Here is an 18,968-nt window from a genome sequence, read left to right as displayed (position 1 = left end):
CTCATTCGAGATTCAATATTGATGCATATAATCAATCAACATCGGCTATTATGTATACCATAAAAGTTTCATTTGGTGCAACCTTTCGGATAATGGACTAAAAAGGCCAAAACGCGATTTTTCAAGGTTTATCAATGTATGACTAGTTTTGCCCCATTTTAGATTCAGAATTGCTTCATATATGTAATCAGCATTGGCTACAATGTATACCGTATAAGTTTCATGAGGTGCAAAGACCTGGATCATGAACTAAATAAGTCCAAAACACGATTCAGACAGTTTTTCCAATATATGACTAGCTTTGCCCCATTTTAGATTTGAGATTATTTTATTTATGAATTCAGCATTGCTCATTATGTATACCACAAAAGTTTCATGATGTGCAAAGAACTGGAAGTTGGACTAATATACGTCTTAACGCTATTAAGTGAGTTCTTGTGATGATTGACTTACTTCTTACTTTTTTCTTCCACAAAAAATGTTAAATATGAGTTTTGCATCATTTTGTTACAATGCTATGAAAAAATAATTGTGAATCACTGACTTCTTCTAGCAAATCTCTACCCTTTCTTCATCCTCAATTTTATTTGTTTTTTTTCGTGAATATCTCAAGAATGGTACCTTGGATCAAAATATGATTTATATTTTTAGAAACAGCACAAAAAAATACACAAGAAAAAAGTGTTTTGAAAGTGATCTGAAAATAGGCAACTTTTGACATCCTCCTTTGGTGAAATTTTGGCCTTTTAGTGAACCCGGGAGACATTTTACTCAAAGTTATCATTAAATTAAATTAAACTATGATTCTAAATAGTTTAATAACGATGAAACAAACGAAGAGTTGATTTGATAGCACCACTAGATGGCTGGAGCTGTTATGATCTTGAAGGCTGAGTTTCCAAAAGCTGTTTATTAAGCAATAAAAGTTGAGCAGACAGTTAAGTTATCTTCTGCAAGTTTTACACATTCACTTAAATAGCTTACTTCAATATAATACAGTAATTTATTCATTAACGAACAAGTGTTTGTCTAATAGTCAAGTTAATCATGCCAAGTAAAATCCATTCAGTTGCTGGTCATCAATTTAAAGCTACTTTGCTGATTTCACCAACTTACTGTTGCCATTGTGATGGATTCATTTTCGGTCTTGGTAAACAAGGATATCAATGTAAAGGTAAGATATTGGGATAAATTAATCTAATTAATAAGTGAATTTATTAATTTTTATATTTTTTTCAATTAAAGGCTGTGTCCGTTTTGTACACAAAAGATGTCACAATGCTGTGAAAAATCAATGTGAATTTGGAGAAACTAATCAGGTAAATTGAATTCCTAACATCAAATGTTTATTTTTTACATGACAAGTTTTTTGTGAGTTTATCATCTGAAAATTGATCTTTTATAACAATAATAATAAGATTAATTATCTTAACCAGGATTTGCCTAATGAGGATCAACAAGATGCTGGTGAATCTCATACATTGAAAGTTCGCACCTACTATTCACCAACTTTCTGTAATCATTGTGGTTCCCTATTGACTGGAATTATCCAGCAAGGCCTCAAATGCAAAGGTAAGCTACCATCAAAAACTGTTTGTAAATAAATCGGAAAAAGATGGTTGACAGATGAAATAGCTCTTATCTAATATTTTTAAACTAGCTTGGCGTCAGTGAAAGTATTACGTCAGATAATTGAACAAATTGAAGACAGAAGTTCTGTCAGAGCAGCCATAACTACAAGTTATACGCATGATTCCGTCCTACCAACAATATCTCTCTAAATAAAATATCCTGTTCATCAACAAGTAAACAGTTCAAGGACTTATTTCGTGACTTTGCTTACAACTTGTTTAGCTTTGAAAGAATTGATAAAAAAGAAATTGAAATTGGCTCCATTAAACTTGTTTGGAGATTCATGCTAATTTTCCTTCATCTTATTTCTTTCAGATTGTGGGAAAAATGTTCACAGAAAATGCAGCAAATATTTTTCCATGAAATGTGAACATAATGCTTGATATTGCTGGCTACTTCAACGCTGTTTATGTATGGCCAATTTGCGCTGAAAAAAACCTTTATTCATTGTGTCATCAATTGGTGTCAAACTTTTCTTTTCAAAGTATTCAGATAAAAATCAGTATCAACACATTATATTGTTTAGAAATTGAATTAAACGAGAGTTTGCACAGCATTAAACGAATCTCCATTGCAGAATTGGAACGTATAATAACAATATTAAATCAATGTAATTTTCAAAAATTAAGCGTTTAAATTTTCGAAAGAGAAATGGTCCAAATCATTCTCCTCTTTCTTTATTCTGTCTATTTCCCTGTCTTAACAAATAAAATTTCTTATTCTCAACAATGGTCAGAAGGGTAAAACAAACTCTTAGTTTAACAAATTGATTATTAAGGGGAGTGCAAATTATGACTGCAAAGTGATAACTTGAAAAATGAATGGAAATGGTGCTTCTCGTCAATTGGACGATTAATTAATCATTATTTAACTAAATGTTAGTTAATTCAATGGGAAATATTGCCCATCAAATGATTATTATTATTAAATGTTATAAAATGGTTCAGAATGTTACATCTAAATAATTAACGTAATTTAATTTCCACTCTTACATATTAGAGATTCCCATGGAAATATAATAGCTTAAAATAACAATTTAATTGAATTGGGTGTATTAACATATTTTTATTGAACAAAATAATAACTTATGAACGAAATGAACTATTTCCAACTACAAGTACTGTTATCAATGGTGACTGCACCAAGTATAATGGCAAGAATAAAGATAACTTGAACTTATATTAATGTTATCTTGTTGCAAGAGAAGCTATTATAACCCTCCGTTGCTACTCTTAGACTTTTTTGTCCAAAATAATTTTTGAATGTTAATAAAATCAAAACCTTATGAGTTAGAAACTTTTGACTCCGGAACATTGTCAATCATAGATATGAGTGTGTACATCTCGAAAACAAAGAGTATGGACATTATAGTTTACCTGTAATATTGATATAAAGAGTGACTAGCACGGTCAAAGACAAAAAAGTCACAAGAGTAGCTTTGCGTAAATGCACTGCCAAAGCTACGGAGCAATAAAATTCTCTTTTATTTTTTTGACCACTTTATTGCTTTTTTGTAACAACTCACAAAAAGAGTCATCAATAGCTTATACAAGCCTTTCCGTAAGAAAAAGCGAAGATAATTAGCAAAGAGAGGGCAAAGGTCAAATCAACTTTTTTGGTTTTATGATGGTAACAACTATCTCAGTTTTTGATTTTGAAAATTTTGAGATCGGGCTGAATATGTTTTACGAGAAAGAAGCATTTGAATTGAATGTAAAATCAATGAAGATACCAATATAGTTTTATCAATAAAAGCAATTAAAGTCAAAGGTGCATTAAATAATGAACAACCATTGATCAAAATTTATTAAATGTCACTAACTTTTGATTATGGATTTCAATAGATTAAAATATGCTCTAGAAGATACATTTAGTGGCATCTCAATATCTATTGCGGTTTTTTGATACGAAAATGAGAAAATTCTAGGATTAAAATGAGTTAGACTGCCATAGCAAGATTTCAAGCAAAACTCAAAATTTCAATAGATTTGAGAAAAGTCAAAAAAGTCAAAAAAGTCAAACATAAGACACAGAAACCAAAAAAGCAATAAAAAAGAGAACTGACAAAATTTTGGTCAAAAGTTAGGGTCAGGGTCAACGCTACCCCCATTTTACAACTTTTGCCTCTCATTTACTTCTTACTGCTGTTAAGGCTACGGACAGTTTTGTCCAAAGAGTAGCATATTTGTGACTTTTTTTAAGAGTAGCAACGGAGGGATAATGATGAAGATTGACGATAATGATTAACAAAATAGTAAAAACGATTTTTATCAGCAACTCTCCAATTGAATCAGATTGAATATTCCTAAATTTTTTATTCTGAACTTGGAGACGATTTAAAAAGTTATTTGCTCGTCTTGCAAATATATTTAAATTAACTCTTTACTTAACTCGAATCAAGCCGAAAGCAGTAAATGAATAATTTGTGAGATAATAGTTAATAGTTTTATTTTGATTTTGTACAATTAAATGCGATAATTATCAAGGCAAAAAAATTAAGTTTACATTTCTGAAAGCTCTGCGAATTGTCTATCATCAAATTAACTCACATTATTCGTTATTACTCAGACCAACATATTAATTTTCATTAATTCTTCCACTTCTCAAAAAATAATGAAAAAATACAAGGCCAGAATTTTCATTTAAACTATTGCGTCTGGTTATTTTTCAAATTTTTCAATTTGTTTTTCAATCATTTTGATGGCTTCAGTTAGACTCTTTGAATTTCTCATCTTTTGTGAAATGGCTTTGATTCTATTCTTCAAATCTTGGTCCTTAATTGCTTTCTCAATACAATCAAGAAGATGCTCTTCCTCAATTTCATATGAATTGACACGGAAACCAATATTTTTATCAACAACTCGTTGTGCATTATCATATTGGTCACCAAAGTAGGGAATGACAATCATGGGTTTTCCATAATAAAGTGTTTCCATAAAAGTATTGTTACCTCCGTGAGTTATCACCAGATCAACCTGTTCAATTATCTTGATTTGATTAACATAATTTTCACCCCACATGTTGTCAGCTAATTCAAGTGCATCACCTCGAGGTCCTTTAGAGACGATAAATCTATGTGGCGATTTGGCTAGAATAGCAATCAGCTTTTTCATCATGGATGTATCAACAGATGCTAATGTTCCTAACGAAAAGTAGATTAGTTTACCTGGTTTATCTTGTAGTTTTTCTGGTATTACGAATTCGGTATCAACATCTGGCTTACGAACCCAACAATCAATTCTATGCCAATTAGGTCGGATTGGAGCACATTCAGTAAAGTCCAAATCAGCAGGATAATGGTAAAAACCAAAAGACTGTACCTTACCAAGAAACTCTTCTATATCAAATGCATCAGGATCGAATTCCGGGAATCCCATGGCTTCCGAAATATGACTGGGCATCTTGAATAGCATTGCATTGGCTTTGTTAAAAACATCTTTGAACTCGCTCCATTTAGATTTATCACTGTTCACTGAATATCCAGAGCTGCATGGAGGACCGGATGGATACAATACTAGTGGAGCGGTTGAGATAAGCGGAAAACAAGGGATCAAATGGTTGTACAGGTTGAGTATTGGACCTGGCATGTCAGCAATAATGGCATCGAACTCGTTGATTCTTTCAGTTATGATTTTATTCAAAGGCTCAAAGAAGGCCATCATTTGAGCACCAGTATCCCCAAGACCTGCATCAGCAAACTTGGCCATTTCACGGAGACATTCCAATGGCTCTTTACGAAATTTATCGGCAAAGGTTTCAATTAAATTGATCATTAGTTGCTCTACATTAGCATCAACAAAATCTTCACCAAAAGGAATGAATGACACTCCTCTCTTTTCAGCTAAAGATCTGTACCTCTCACGATGAGTGAACCAAACTTCATGACCGGCAGCTTTTAGAGCTTCAGCAAATCCCAAAATTGAATGCACATGTCCAGAGCTAAAAAAGAGGCGAAATAAAAATCTATTAGTACATTGAATACTATCGAGTTTTATGCAACAATTAATGAAAGTTGACTGAAAATCAAATGATTACTGGCAATACTTACGCATCCAATGCAATGGCTAAGAAACGATAAGTTGGCATTTCAAGTTGTAAATGAATCAGTTTCACAGGGTTTTTGAATCGTTGGTGAATGTTTGTTATGAATTAATGAGCTGTAAAGAGTGAAGCTTAAATAGTTTTAACACTTTTCATTGAAGAACTGATTTTGCGCGTTTATCCTTCACTTTCATTTCTTTTTGCCGCAATCATGTGAGATTAATTTGAACGATTACGCTTTAGATCCGGGAATAGTAAGAGAGATAAGAGTCTCGTTGAGAAAAGTATACATTACACTACCTTATCTTAATACATTAATAAACTTACACAGATAAAGTTTGAGGGGTTCGAATAAAAATACTTTTGAAATGGAATCAGTAGATGAGATTAGATTCCCTAGTTTTCACCGTTCATCAATTGAACCGGATCTATATTGGACAAAATAACGAATAATCACATGATTTAATAACTTCAGATGATTAAATGGATTCTGATCAAATGATTGTTCACAAAGCATATCTATTTGCAATACTTAATTCATTGAGCATCAAGGTTAGCCAATTCATAATCATGTCATGATACTATGATAATATCTAGATTAAATTTAAGCTATTTCAAGAGAGCCTCATTATCTCAGCCTTTTCTGACATGTCATAGCCTTGAAAGCAAAGTCTACAAAGGTGTTTCTCAATATTTACAACTGACCCACTGACTACGTCGACTAACTTTGGCAACTTTCTTTTGCTCATCTCTCTATCAAATTTCGGGGGTTCCACTCGTCACTTTAATTTCAACATTGCATCCTGATTTCGAAGAGTGAATGCAATCGGAAACTCTGAGCGTATCTTTCAACCCATCAACTCATTATTTTACATTTAGGTTCAATCGGTTAAGAAATTTCAAGGTAAACAAGGAAAAGCTTTTCACAAGAAATCTATTAATAACATTCATCTCTCTTTTTCTGGTTTCAGTTGAAATGGTATTATGGTATTATTTGCATACGATAGTAAACATCCTGATCACTATCATATCTGTGATGCAATTGTTCATGCTGGATAATGTTTTCATTTCGCTTATCATGCTCATTTGAACATTGCTTTCAACATACTCGTATCTTGTATCACTTAATACCTTGAAGTCTGGTCCCCGAAGGAGTATGATAGAGAAGATCCTGATCGTTATCGACTGCTATTTCATTCGCCCTTGAACCTATCGTAACATGTGAATTGGATTCCAATCTTTACCCCTTTGAACCTATTCGCTTAATAAATAGAACTAATAACAGTTTATGCTTCCATTCAACCTTAGACCTTCCATAGCAAACACATTTTCCTCTCTTGGACCTCAAAATGTTTGACTTATTAAATCAATGGTTTGTAGTTGCTTTAATTAGTGTCATAAGCTGGATATTCATGTAAGTATGCTTTTTTATTGACAACTTTCATTTTTGATAATAACATTCTTTATTGATAGTTACACCAAGAAAAATCACTCGTACTGGGAAAAACAAGGTGTTAAAGGGCCGAAACCCCTTTTCCTTATTGGAAACACTGCATTTTCAAAGTCAATAACGGACGACTTGGTCGATAATTATACTAAATATGGGAAAATTTACGGGTAAATATACAATGAAAACAAATTCCTTTCAATATGTTTATTTTTTTGTTGGTATCCAGGACTTATCAAGGAACCAGCCCTCATCTGCATGTAGGGGAACCTGAACTTATCCGGCAAATATGTTACAAAGATTTTCACATTTTCCCTCAAGGATTTGAGCAGAACATTCTTGGTTCAATCGAGCGCAATTTTTTGACCGCCTTGTATGGAGAGAAGTGGAAGCGTATGAGAAGCACATTGTCACCTACTTTTACCACTGAAAGATGAAGAAAATGTTTGAGTTGATTAAAATTTGTAACCAAGAAGCTCAAAAAAAACTGGTTAAATTGACTTCTTCAAAGGAACCCGATTTTGATCCCAAATATTTCTGGGGTCGATACAATTTGGACGTCATAACCAAGTGCTTTTTTGCTACGAGTTTTGATGTTTACAACAGTTCAGATGATGAAGTATTACGACATTTCGTGAAAGCATTTGAACCCAATTGGATTAAAATTGTGTTTCTGGTGACAGCGCCTAAATGGTTCCTTAGGATGATTAAAATGAGTGGAGGTTCAGCCGAGAGTCTGAATTATCTTAAACAATTGGCTCTTCCAATAATTGAACAGCGTAAAAAAGGCAACAATAAAGGGAATGACTTTCTTCAGCTATTGATTGACGCTGAAGTTGTGAGTAAAGAAGGGGAAGAGCTCAAAGGAGAAGCTAAAAAATTGTCTTCAGATGAAATTATCAGCTCAACTATTATCTTTCTTTTAGCTGGATATGAGACGACATCAACCCTGTTGACTTGGGCTTGTTATAGACTCTCTACCAATCCAGATATTCAAGAAAAATTGCATCAAGAGGTTTCACAGGCCAACATTGAAGATTATGAAGTTTTACAAGATCTTCCCTACTTGGAGGCTGTTATTTCGGAAACTCTAAGAATCGATCCTCCAATTTTATTATTTCAACGTGTCTCTCATTCTGATTATGTTTTACCAGGCACAGAAATTAAGATTAAAAAAGGAACCGTAGTTACTTTCCCAGTTTATGCTATGCATCATGATCCAGAAAATTATCCTGACCCAGAAGTTTTTGATCCAAATAGATTTTTGGAAGGTTCACCGAAACCATTTACATTCTTACCATTTGGTGCTGGACCTCGAACCTGTATCGGAATGAGGTTTGCTCTGATTAATGCAAAGCTTTCACTGGCATCGTTAGTTCGTAACTATCAGCTGTTCCCTAATGATAAGACTCCAAGTGAAATTGAACACGTTACAGGGACATTCATAAAGACAGCCAAGACGTTGACATTGGGCATCAAACCAAGATATTGAATCATTTACAGTTTGGTATTTTTTTGTGTAAAACTTTCACAAAACTAGCCAACATTGAAAGCTTCATTCATTAAAATTTTGTTTACAATCAGAAATTCAAAAATAAATACAAAAATATGATTATTAAACATTTTATTGTCAATGATACAAGAAGAAATGTTGAATTGAGGAAATTAAGACTTATAGTTTACGAGATCTGAGAGGAATTTTGTGTGCGAAGTGGTTAAAAACGAAGTCGTAATAATCGCGAAAGTTTGAAATTGAAAAGGAAAATTCATGTTATGTTTGGGAACTTGAATAAAATAACTAATAAAGGCATAAATCAATAAAGTTTACATTCCTCGAAGCGCTTCGCGCTAAACTCCATTTCACACCAAATACACTTACATGTGATGTTAATATTTGCACTAGATTATTGCTTTTCATAAATCTTTCACTTCTCAAACCAAAATAAAATTAATACAAGTCCAGAATGATAATTGAAACAATTTTAATATCGATTATTCTGTTTAGTTATTTTTGAAACTTTTCAATGTGTGTTTCAATCGTTTTTATGGCCTCATTTAGACTCTTTGAATTTCTCATCTTTTGAGAAATCGCTTTGATTCTATTCTTCAATTCTTGGTCATTAACTGCTTTTTCAATGCAATCGAGAAGATAATCTTCCTTAATTTCGTATGGATTGATACGGAAACCAATCTTCTTATCAACAACTCGCTGTGCATTATCATATTGATCATAAAAATAGGGAATGACAATCATGGGTTTTCCATAATAAAGTGTTTTCATAAACGTATTGTTACCTCCATGAGTTATCACCAGATCAACCTGTTCAATTATCTTGATTTGATTGACATAATTTTCACCCCACATGTTGTCAGCCAATTCAAGTGCATCACCTCGAGGTCCTTTAGAGACGATAAATTTGTGCGGTGATTTGGCTAGAACCACAATCAGCTTTTTCATCACAGGTATATCAGCAGAGCCTAATGTTCCCAACGAAAAGTAGACTAGTTTACCTGGTTTATTTTGTAATCTTTATGGTATAACGAATTCGGTATCGAAATCTGGCTTACGAATCCAACAATCGATTCTATGCCACTTAGGTCGGATTGGAGCACATTCAGTATAGTCCAAATCAGCAGGATAATGGTAAAAGCCAAAAGATTGTACACTACTTGAGTACTTTCCCAGGTCAAATTCATCAGCATTGAATTCCGGAACTCTCATGGCTTCCGACAGTTGACTTGGCAATTTGAGAAATATCGAATTAGCTCTGTTGGAAACATCTTTGAACTGGCTCCATTTAGATTTATCACTGTTGACTGAATAACCAGAGCTACATGGAGGACCAGATGGGTACAATACCAGTGGGTTTGTAGAGACGAGTGGAAAGCAAGGGATCAAATGGTAGTACATGCGAAGTAATGGACCTGGAAAGTCTGAAATAATTGCATCGAACTCGTTGCTTCTCTCAGTTATTATTTTGTTCAAAGGCTCAAAGAAGGCCATAAATTGAGCTTCTGCATCTTCAAGCCCTAGACCAGCAAACTTGGCCATTTCAAGAAAACATTCCATTGGATCTTTACGAAATTTATCGGCAAATTCATCAATCAATTTAATCATTAGCTCTTCTCCATCAGCATCAACCATTTGCAATGGAATGAATGATACTCCTATCTTTTCAGCTAAATGTCTGTACTTCTCACGATGAGTGAAACACACTTCATGACCAGCAGCCTTTAGAGCTTTAGCAAATCCCAAAATTGAATGCACATGTCCAGAGCTAAAAAAAGAAGCGAAATAAAAATCTATAAGTACATTGGATACTATCGAGTTTTATGCAACAATCAATGAAAGTTGACTGAAAATCAAATGATTGCTGGCAATACTTACGCATCCAATGCAATGGCTAAGAAACGATAAGTTGGCATTTCAAGTTGTAAGCGAATCAGTTTCACAGGGTTTTTGAATCGTTGGTTTGTTATGAATTAATGAGCTGAAAAGAGTGAAGCTTAAATAGTTTTAACACTTTTCATTGAAGAAATGATTTGCGTAACTATGATACTTTTTGCTTTTCGCCTCAATCATGTGAGATTGATTTCAATGATTGCGCTTTAGATCCGGGAATGGTAAAGAATCATTGAAAGAGGTAACATTACATTATCTCAATACAATAATACAGAGATGTAAACTTAAATAGATAAAGTTTGAGGGACTCGAATAGTGGTACTTTGGAAATGGAATCACTGAATGAGATTAGATTCACTTCTTTCACTGTCCCTCAATTGAACCGGATCCATGTTGGCCGAAATAGAAGAATAATTACTTGACATAATAACTTCTAACTTTTCCTCCTATCCAACTTTAATACAGTAATACTTTAATAATGTATTTGGCAATAAAAAGACACAATCAACGCAATTTACAAATGGGCAAAAACTAATTTCTTTCGGATTGAGACTCTATGGGTTTGTAGGGACATGCAAAATGAATCAATTCGTGTGATTCAAAGATTTCTTTGATAAACAGTTCTCGAGAAAATTGGGTTCGAAGTTGAAACTTGCAAAGCTTTTTGTACAATTATGGAAGCATACTTTTTCATGAAACTCATAGTACTGATGTAACTTTTAATGACCAACCAGGAAATGTATTTATTCTGAGAAATAGAATTTTAATATTTTCAGTTAAAACGACCGCATTCAGTGACTGTGAGAATAAGCAAGCTGAAACTTATTATTTGTACATATTATAAAAACTGTTTTTTCTTATCATAGATTTAATAATTTTATCGACTTAACAACAGTTCTCTTGATTTTGGCCATTGGCCTTAAAACTTTAAGCCTCAATATTTCGAGAATGGTATCACCTACAATCAGCATTTTTATACCAATTCAATTCTCTACTAACTAATAATTAAATCAACTTTCCATTAGCGCATTTGGGTTATGATGTTCGGAATTGGGTCGTTTTAACTGAAAATCGAAAATCAAATTGAAAAGAAGCTGAACCCAGAACTAATTCATGATTGCAAGCAATTGTGAAATCGACTCTTCACGCTTCAACTATTAAATTCTCATTGACAATATCCTGTTCATCAACAAGCAAACATCTCAAGGACTTGAATTATTGAGTTAAATGAGTGAAGCTCAAATAGCTTTCCTTTTAATCAAAGAAACCATTTTGTGCAGTTATTATTCATTTTCTTTCTTGTTGCCTCGATCATGTGAGATTAATTTCGATGATCATGCTTTGGATCCGGGAATGGTGAAGATCTATTGAGAATTACATTGCCTTATTTTAATACATTGATTAACTTACAGAGATGCAGGGGGTTAGGTTAGGTTAGGTTAGGTTAGGTTAGGTTCGATTAGTGATGCTTTTGGGATGGAATCACTATCAATAGACGAGATTAGACTCACTAGTTTTCAATGTTGATCCATTGTACCGGATCGATGTTATGCAAAATAACGGAATAATCTTGCCAGGTAAATGGTTTGCCATTGATTGCAATTATGAATCAAAAGCACTTTAGATTGAAACAAAATGAACAATAACAAACCAGTGAAAAGTATATAAAGAATCTTATTTTATTACAATATATTATTAGACGGCATTAGATTAGCGTTGGCATAAACCTCCAGCGTCTTAACGAGGATTATTTCATTTATTATTTACAATAATAGAGCTCTTTTCAGGCAAATAATTCAATCAATATTTTTAAAAATAAAATCGGGTAGAATTTTTGGTCTTATAAGGAATTTTTGCACCCTTTCTAATGAAATATCTTTCCCTGTTTCAGCTGATATCTCAAATGGCTGTAAAATTGAAACAAGATACAAGAATAACTGAAGATAAGCAAAACTCTCTCCAGGACAAACTCTTTTTCCACCACTGAATGAAACCAAATAAGGTGGTTTAATGGCTTTAGATTTATCTTCATTGAGGAACCGTTCAGGCTTGAATAGCTCAGGATTATCCCATAAATTTGGATCATGATGGACTGACCAGAAGTTAAATGTAACAAGGCTGTCTTTAGGTATTGAATATTCTCCCACTTTGGTATCTTCAGTTGCTCTTCTCAATAAATTAAGTGGAACCAACGAATTGAATCGCAGGGATTCGTAAAGGAAGGCCATTGTGAAGGGCATTTCTTTTCGGTCCACATTTTCAGGTTGTCTATTTAATCCAATCGTCTGTTTGATTTCATCGCGTATCCTTTCCTGGTATTCAGGGTATTTAACTAGATATATCATAATCCATTCGAGTGTATTTGCAATTGTGTCAGAGCCAGCACCGTAAAACGTAGCTGCATTTCGTTTCAGAGTATTTATATTGAAGGTTGAATCCTTTTCGTTCTGTCTTTTGGACATTTCATTGAGGAATCCATCGATGTAATCATTTATTTCATAACCATTGTTATCCTTTTTACGGTGCTCATCAATCTCATCATCCAAATGAGATTCAAATTTTTTGAATAGTTCCTTAAAATTTGATAAACTGAAAAGGTTTAATTTGATTATTAAACTTACGATGGTCGGCAGGAATGCGGCTACATTAAAATATCGCAGCGTATCATTCGTTAGGACGCGCAACTTTTCCAAAACAAGAATAACAGGATCATCATAAGCGTATTTGTGTCCAAATATGAGCGTTGATATATTGTTTGATACACTCAAGGATAGTTTATTAGATATTGATATTGGTTCGCCTTCATAAGATTTGATTACTTCAATGAATGATTTAATTTCGTCGCTAATCGAATCTTCCATTTCACTTTTTCCTAAACCAACATCTCGAAGTGTAGTTAAAGCAATTCGTCTCTGTTGCTTCCAAGGTTCACCTGACATTTCGGCAAATGAGCTGTGTTCCATTACACCTGGTATAAAAGTCGCTTTAGGTCGACCAAGTAAGTGTTCATTCGCCAAAGCTTCTTTAATAAACTTCCATTGGTTAATAACAATAACGTCAAACTGGCCACACTTGAAACTGAAAACTGGTCCATATTTTGCAGCCAACTGTGTCACATGGTTATACTCATCTTGTCTAATGAAAGGTAAGTAGCCAACAAAGGGTAGTCCCCATGGTCCAGGAGGCAATTTACGGACTCTTTGCACAAATTTGATAACATAATTGCCCAAGAATAGAGCCACTAATCCATAGAAAAATTTAATTAAAAACGAATTTACTTTAGAAAAAGTGGAAAACATTTAACTTATGAGAGACTAACGCATCTCTAGTGATTGTAATTGTTTTCATAACAAGTTTTTATATCTTACTCGATAAATACAGTAAATCTCGGTCAAAGAGTAAAGGAAGAAGAGAGAGATCTCCTATGGACAAGCTGAAGGCAAGCTTGGCGCACCTCCGATGGTGGCGTACCAGTCAGTCTCTTTCTTTTTTCTCTTACTTTTTCTTGAGGTTTCCTCTTTCTTTTCAATTTTATTCTCTTACTTTTTCTCTTTCTTTTCTCTTTCTTTTTGAAACAATTTTATTAAGTTTCTCAATGCGAATCAAGTTAAATTAATTGTTTTTTAAGTTTAATAATGATTTTTTAATCACTTTTACATCATATTTACAATTTTTAATGCACTTTTGGTTAACTTATTCAGTAAAATGAATTTTTGATTGGGAATTCTGAAGCAATTTTACTAAGCAAGAACATAATTCGAACTAATAAATGATAATCCCATTCATATGAGGATTGAATGGATTGAATATATGTCAATTAGCAACTAGTTAATAAGAAATAAGGTTTTTATTCAAACTACATAAGATATAATCAACGTATGATTGATGTCTACTATTGAGCTCATTTTTGGGCTTATTCGAAAAACTAAATTATCATATTTACCATACTCAGTTTATCCAGAAAATTACGAAGTACATGATGAAGTTCTTGAAAAATCAAAAACAGTGAGGTTAAATTGTCAATGAAAGATGTTTTATCCGAATTTGATAGCATTCAATACTAATTCTTCATGTTAATCAATTGAATTAATAAATAAATGAAAGTATCAACCACATTATTCATTATTCAATATTCATTGTCAGATTAATTCATATTCAATATTGATACATTGCTTTAAAGTTACTGAAAATGCAATTCATTTTATGTTCAAATATAATAAAAATGCATAAATAATCATTATTAAACCATTAAACAACAAATAAACAATTAATTAAACTTAAGTCTTTTGCAGCAAACTTAGAAAAATTGCTTAAAAAAGTTAGAGAAAAGTAAGAGAAAAGTAAGAGGAAAAGAAAGAGAAAAAATGAAAAAGAAAGTAAAAAGAAAGAGCTCTTACTTCTGGCGCCCCCAATAGAGTCGCTTCTCAACAATTAAAAAATTGTATTGAGAGGAGTCTCTTCTCCTCTACTCTTTGATCTCGGTTAAAAGCTCCATCTAACGTTAATTAGATTGAGATAACGCTTATCACTAGAGCCAAACGTAGTCAGAAGTCAATTGTTGCCTTTCAAAAAATAGTCATTAAAACAACTCCTTCTGTTGAAATCTTATGCTACTTGAACCCACATTTTGCTACGAGTTTTGATGTTCACAACAGTTCAGATGATGAAATATAACGACATTTCGTGAAAGCATTTGAACCCAATTGGCTTAAATTTTAATTCTGGTGACAGCACCTAAATGGTTCCTTAGGATGATTAAAATAAGTGGAGGCTCAGCTATTATCTTTCTTATAGCTGAGACGACATCAACACTATTGACTTGGGCTTGTTATGAGACTCGCTACCAAACCAGATATTCAAGAAAAATTGCATCAAGAGGTTTCACAGGCCAACATTGAAGATTAATTTGTTTGCAATGACATGAATTTAGTACAATCATTGAATTAAACAGAAAGGAAAGGACAGACAGAACAAAATGACCGGAGTGATGATTCCTTCCTTTACTCTGTGATACCCATACTATTTAATTCTGGAAACAAAAATTTTCTTCTACAGATAGGACAAGAACAAGAACATTTCTTCCCACTTTTGGACGGAATCAAGGCTGTCTCAGCTCCAACAAAAGTTTTAAAAACGATAAACTTAATCAAGCATTGTTGACCCTGTGGCCTCAGCCTGAAAACCATAAGTCAAAAATTAACTTATGGATGCAACTAGTGAATCAAGCATATTTCAAATCTTTATTGCATTAATGAAATTATTGAATTAAGTCTTTTTTGACTCAGTCATATATTAATATCAAACATGTAATAAGATACTTTCGCTGATTACCCTTTAGATCCGGGAATAGTAAAGAAGCACTGAAAAAAGTAAACATTACATTGCCTCATCTTAACACATTGATTTTCAGAGATAAAGTTTGAGGGGTTCGAATAGTGATACTTTTGAAATGGAATCATTATCAATGGATGAGATTAGATTCATTAGCTTTCACTGTTGATCAACTGTACTGGATTGATGTTGTGCAAAATAACACAATAATCACTTGACTTATTAATAACTTCAGAAGATTAAATGCTTCAATGTGTTTCATTGTTTAATTCACAACAAACTTTCATCACTAAACGAGTGTTTTATATTTTGCTTTTTATAATTTCAAGCTTTGTTTTTGATTTCATTGTGTCATTGTCTTTTGAAGTTGCTTAAATGAATATCGATAAATTGCCTGATGACTGCTTATTATACATTTTCAATCTTTTCTATGAATTTAAGACTCTTCTGAATAGCTTTCGAGGTGAGTATAGTTTAGAGTTGTTCCGAAATATCATTATGCTTAAAAAATGGTTGCAGTCCTTGTATTTTGAAAACCCTATTAAGTGTCTTTTATACATCAACAGTCTATCAAAGATGGAAACAGTTCGAAAGATAACACAATGTTAAATACTTAAAAAGTAAGTTTAGATTTAATGCCAACACAACATTATTATGTCAATATAAACCAAGAAGGATGACAGCAATAAATACCTGAATTTTCAATCAAAATGCGGATAAGAATGGTTATCCTGCCGGTACGATATTTCGAGTCAATACTTTTTATTTTATTAATTCCAGAACGAATAACTACTTTTTTCGACAATTTCACCCAACTTTTTTTAGAATCAGAGATATTCGATGCTAGATTTTTTACTTCGACCTTTTCAGCGCAACACAACACTCAGAACCTCTCAATAGAACGAGTTTGGCGCAAATTTTGACATTTTTCCTCTTTTCTAACTAATGTGAGGCCATTTTCCGCAACCAGTAAAAATAAAGTAAAAATTAGCTTTGAGTAATGCACTATTTTTCCCATAGGGTGAAATTCCTCTTTTTGAGAGCGAATCGCGTTTGGCCTTATTTAGCATGTTTACTTCACGAAATTAAGTCTAATTTTGGTATTTAATTAAACAGCAGAGTGCAGTCTTTCATTTTATAACTTTGTTTTTACAATATCCCTGTTAAAAACCGTTAATTTTTGCATTTGAATCTATTAACACTTATTCTTAGGAACCCTTTATTACAGGAATGAGGACCGATTAGAGCGATTTGAAATATCAAAATGGTTCCCTAAACTGAAGGTTGGTTCATTGGATGAGGGTCGATGTAAATGAAGACAAAGGATTAGTTTTTAGTGAATGAATTTAATTTAAGATTCTAGACGGGCGTGGACACCTTCGATTGGATGCCCTTTCTGATTTGCCAGTCAAAGGATTGCTAACAAGTTGCGGCTATGGAGCAGTGACGGATTACATGACATTGGATATTCCATTCATTGAAATGTTAGCTGATTCAGATTTTTATGATTATTTTGCAAATGATGTACAAGGACCAACGCTAAAACAGTTATTCATTTCCGATTCCAATGTTTCAAAGTTTGCCAGTTATGCTAAATATTTTCCAAATTTAAGGCGACTTCATATCCAGGATTTTCCTTGTAAGTCATTCTTTTATTTTTATTGTGAGATACGCTATAATATTCGTATGTACATTCGAACAGTGTACCCTTTCGAAGACAAATTATATACCGGACCTGTTCTTGAAAAGCTAGAGATTTTGGAGATTTGTTTCCATGCACAAGCGGAAGTATTAGATCATTATCATGGCTTCAGCCTTGCAGATCATTGTCCAATTTTGAAAAGTGCCTTTCATTTTATACAAACTGGTGAACAATTTTTTGTCAACACTGGAATCAAAAATCATTTCTTAAAAGATTTAATTATCGAATTTGTTAGTATTTCTTTTAAAACTCACATTTTACATAATTTAGTGTTTCTTTTCGTAATATTGCAGGATAAAGGTCAAGATTGGTCAGTTATAAATATTGAGCAAGTATCCAAATTTGAAGCATTTAGCTATTAGAAAAGGCAAGAGCATATCTGATGAGATTATTCCTGAACTTTTGGGACTACTTCCTCGTATTATTCTTATTGACATTAGAAACTCAAAAATAATAACGCAAAAGTCGACTGATTATATTGATTGGTACTGCAGACAACATAATCGTTCAATTTCATTCTATTACAAAAATAGACCTAAAATATCAAAGAAATGGCCTCATTTATCAACCAAACGCGTTTTTATTGGTCGAGGATTTGATTTCATGAAATACTGTTTTCTCAGACGTTTAAATGAACTGCCACCTTTACTTGATCCTGAGGAATCAATCACGTCTATCGAGATGCTACCTACCTGTCTGGATTACATCGCGAAAATTGATGTGAAAAATTTGCATTTACGGTTCAATTTCAGCTATTGGAGTACATAAGTTATTTGAATTAACAACATCTAGTTTTTTGATTACCAAAGATCGAAATAAGATTTAACTACAGTTATAATATTCAAGAAAACTCCTATTAATGGACCGACTTCATCGTGTTCCTGATTTTCATCGATGTAACCATGTAGATCCAAAAAGGCTGTTGAAGTAATTTCAATTTACGGTTCAAGGTTCATCTGAAGCAATAAAATCAGACTCAAATTTTACTTCTTTTATTATGCTATTATAGTATCCGAATCATTAGCCGATTCCAATGGTGCATCATTAAAAATGAATTTATGATACTTGAACAGATGAAAATGCATTCGCTTTAACATTGGATAATAGCAATTCAATTCATCTAATTTTCAAGTTAACAATGCCAAGTCAATATTAAATTGTTCATCAAAAACAGTTTTATCTGAAAATAAATCCGAAAATTGAAAATTGAAAGTTGAAAGATGACAGATGAAAAACAACGTTTGAAGATGTTTTCAAACTAAGGTGGCGCAAGAGATTGCGCCAGTAAATTGACTGAAATGAAGCTGAGTCTATGACTACATCATGTGAGAATGAATCAATCCCACAGACAAAATACTGTTAATCAACAAGTAAAAAGCTCAAGGACTTAGGTTGACTTCATAGAGAGCAAT

General features: G+C 32.9%; 6 protein-coding genes across 6 annotated transcripts; 3 read left to right on the top strand and 3 right to left on the bottom strand.

Annotated features, from left to right (window-relative positions):
- The first annotated feature begins 953 nt into the window (after positions 1-953).
- Positions 954-2,361, top strand: LOC107360957 (protein kinase C-like 1B). The gene is made up of 4 exons (XM_015927675.3): positions 954-1,174; positions 1,246-1,319; positions 1,437-1,572; positions 1,948-2,361. Exons 1-4 carry the CDS (start codon positions 1,048-1,050, stop codon positions 2,013-2,015), a joined length of 405 nt encoding a protein of 134 aa, XP_015783161.1. The 5' UTR covers positions 954-1,047; the 3' UTR covers positions 2,016-2,361.
- Positions 2,362-4,292: 1,931 nt separating this feature from the next.
- Positions 4,293-5,718, bottom strand: LOC107361423 (uncharacterized UDP-glucosyltransferase YdhE-like). The gene is made up of 2 exons (NM_001323116.1): positions 5,681-5,718; positions 4,293-5,571 (listed from the first exon to the last, which is right to left on the bottom strand). The coding sequence occupies exons 1-2, from the start codon at positions 5,716-5,718 to the stop codon at positions 4,293-4,295; spliced, it is 1,317 nt and encodes a 438-aa protein (NP_001310045.1).
- Positions 5,719-6,978: 1,260 nt separating this feature from the next.
- On the top strand, positions 6,979-8,754 carry LOC107360956 (cytochrome P450 3A8-like). Its single transcript, XM_015927674.3, is given in 4 exon segments — positions 6,979-7,087; positions 7,147-7,290; positions 7,350-7,546; positions 7,549-8,754. Coding segments are annotated over 4 exon segments (1,470 nt in total). The 5' UTR covers positions 6,979-7,022; the 3' UTR covers positions 8,613-8,754.
- A 331-nt stretch (positions 8,755-9,085) lies between these two features.
- LOC107360984 (uncharacterized) lies at positions 9,086-10,811 on the bottom strand. Its single transcript, XM_089266028.1, has 2 exons — positions 10,509-10,811; positions 9,086-10,398 (listed from the first exon to the last, which is right to left on the bottom strand). Exons 1-2 carry the CDS (start codon positions 10,544-10,546, stop codon positions 9,651-9,653), a joined length of 786 nt encoding a protein of 261 aa, XP_089122154.1. The 5' UTR covers positions 10,547-10,811; the 3' UTR covers positions 9,086-9,650.
- Positions 10,812-12,177: 1,366 nt separating this feature from the next.
- Positions 12,178-13,933, bottom strand: LOC107360960 (cytochrome P450 2J2-like). The gene has a single exon (XM_015927679.3). The coding sequence runs from the start codon at positions 13,820-13,822 to the stop codon at positions 12,320-12,322; it is 1,503 nt and encodes a 500-aa protein (XP_015783165.1). The 5' UTR covers positions 13,823-13,933; the 3' UTR covers positions 12,178-12,319.
- A 3,147-nt stretch (positions 13,934-17,080) lies between these two features.
- LOC149094580 (uncharacterized) lies at positions 17,081-18,046 on the top strand. The gene is made up of 4 exons (XM_089266031.1): positions 17,081-17,137; positions 17,211-17,493; positions 17,557-17,786; positions 17,850-18,046. Exons 2-4 carry the CDS (start codon positions 17,310-17,312, stop codon positions 17,916-17,918), a joined length of 483 nt encoding a protein of 160 aa, XP_089122157.1. The 5' UTR covers positions 17,081-17,137; positions 17,211-17,309; the 3' UTR covers positions 17,919-18,046.
- The last annotated feature ends 922 nt before the right edge of the window (positions 18,047-18,968 follow it).

The sequence above is a fragment of the Tetranychus urticae genome, chromosome 1 (genome assembly GCF_039701765.1).
Source record: "Tetranychus urticae isolate SD_2017Ah chromosome 1, NJAU_TeUrti_SD_1.0, whole genome shotgun sequence".
Classification (NCBI taxonomy): Eukaryota; Metazoa; Arthropoda; class Arachnida; order Trombidiformes; family Tetranychidae; genus Tetranychus; species Tetranychus urticae.
The sequence above is the reverse complement of the archived record's forward strand: the minus strand, read 5'-3'. Positions and strand labels throughout refer to the sequence as shown.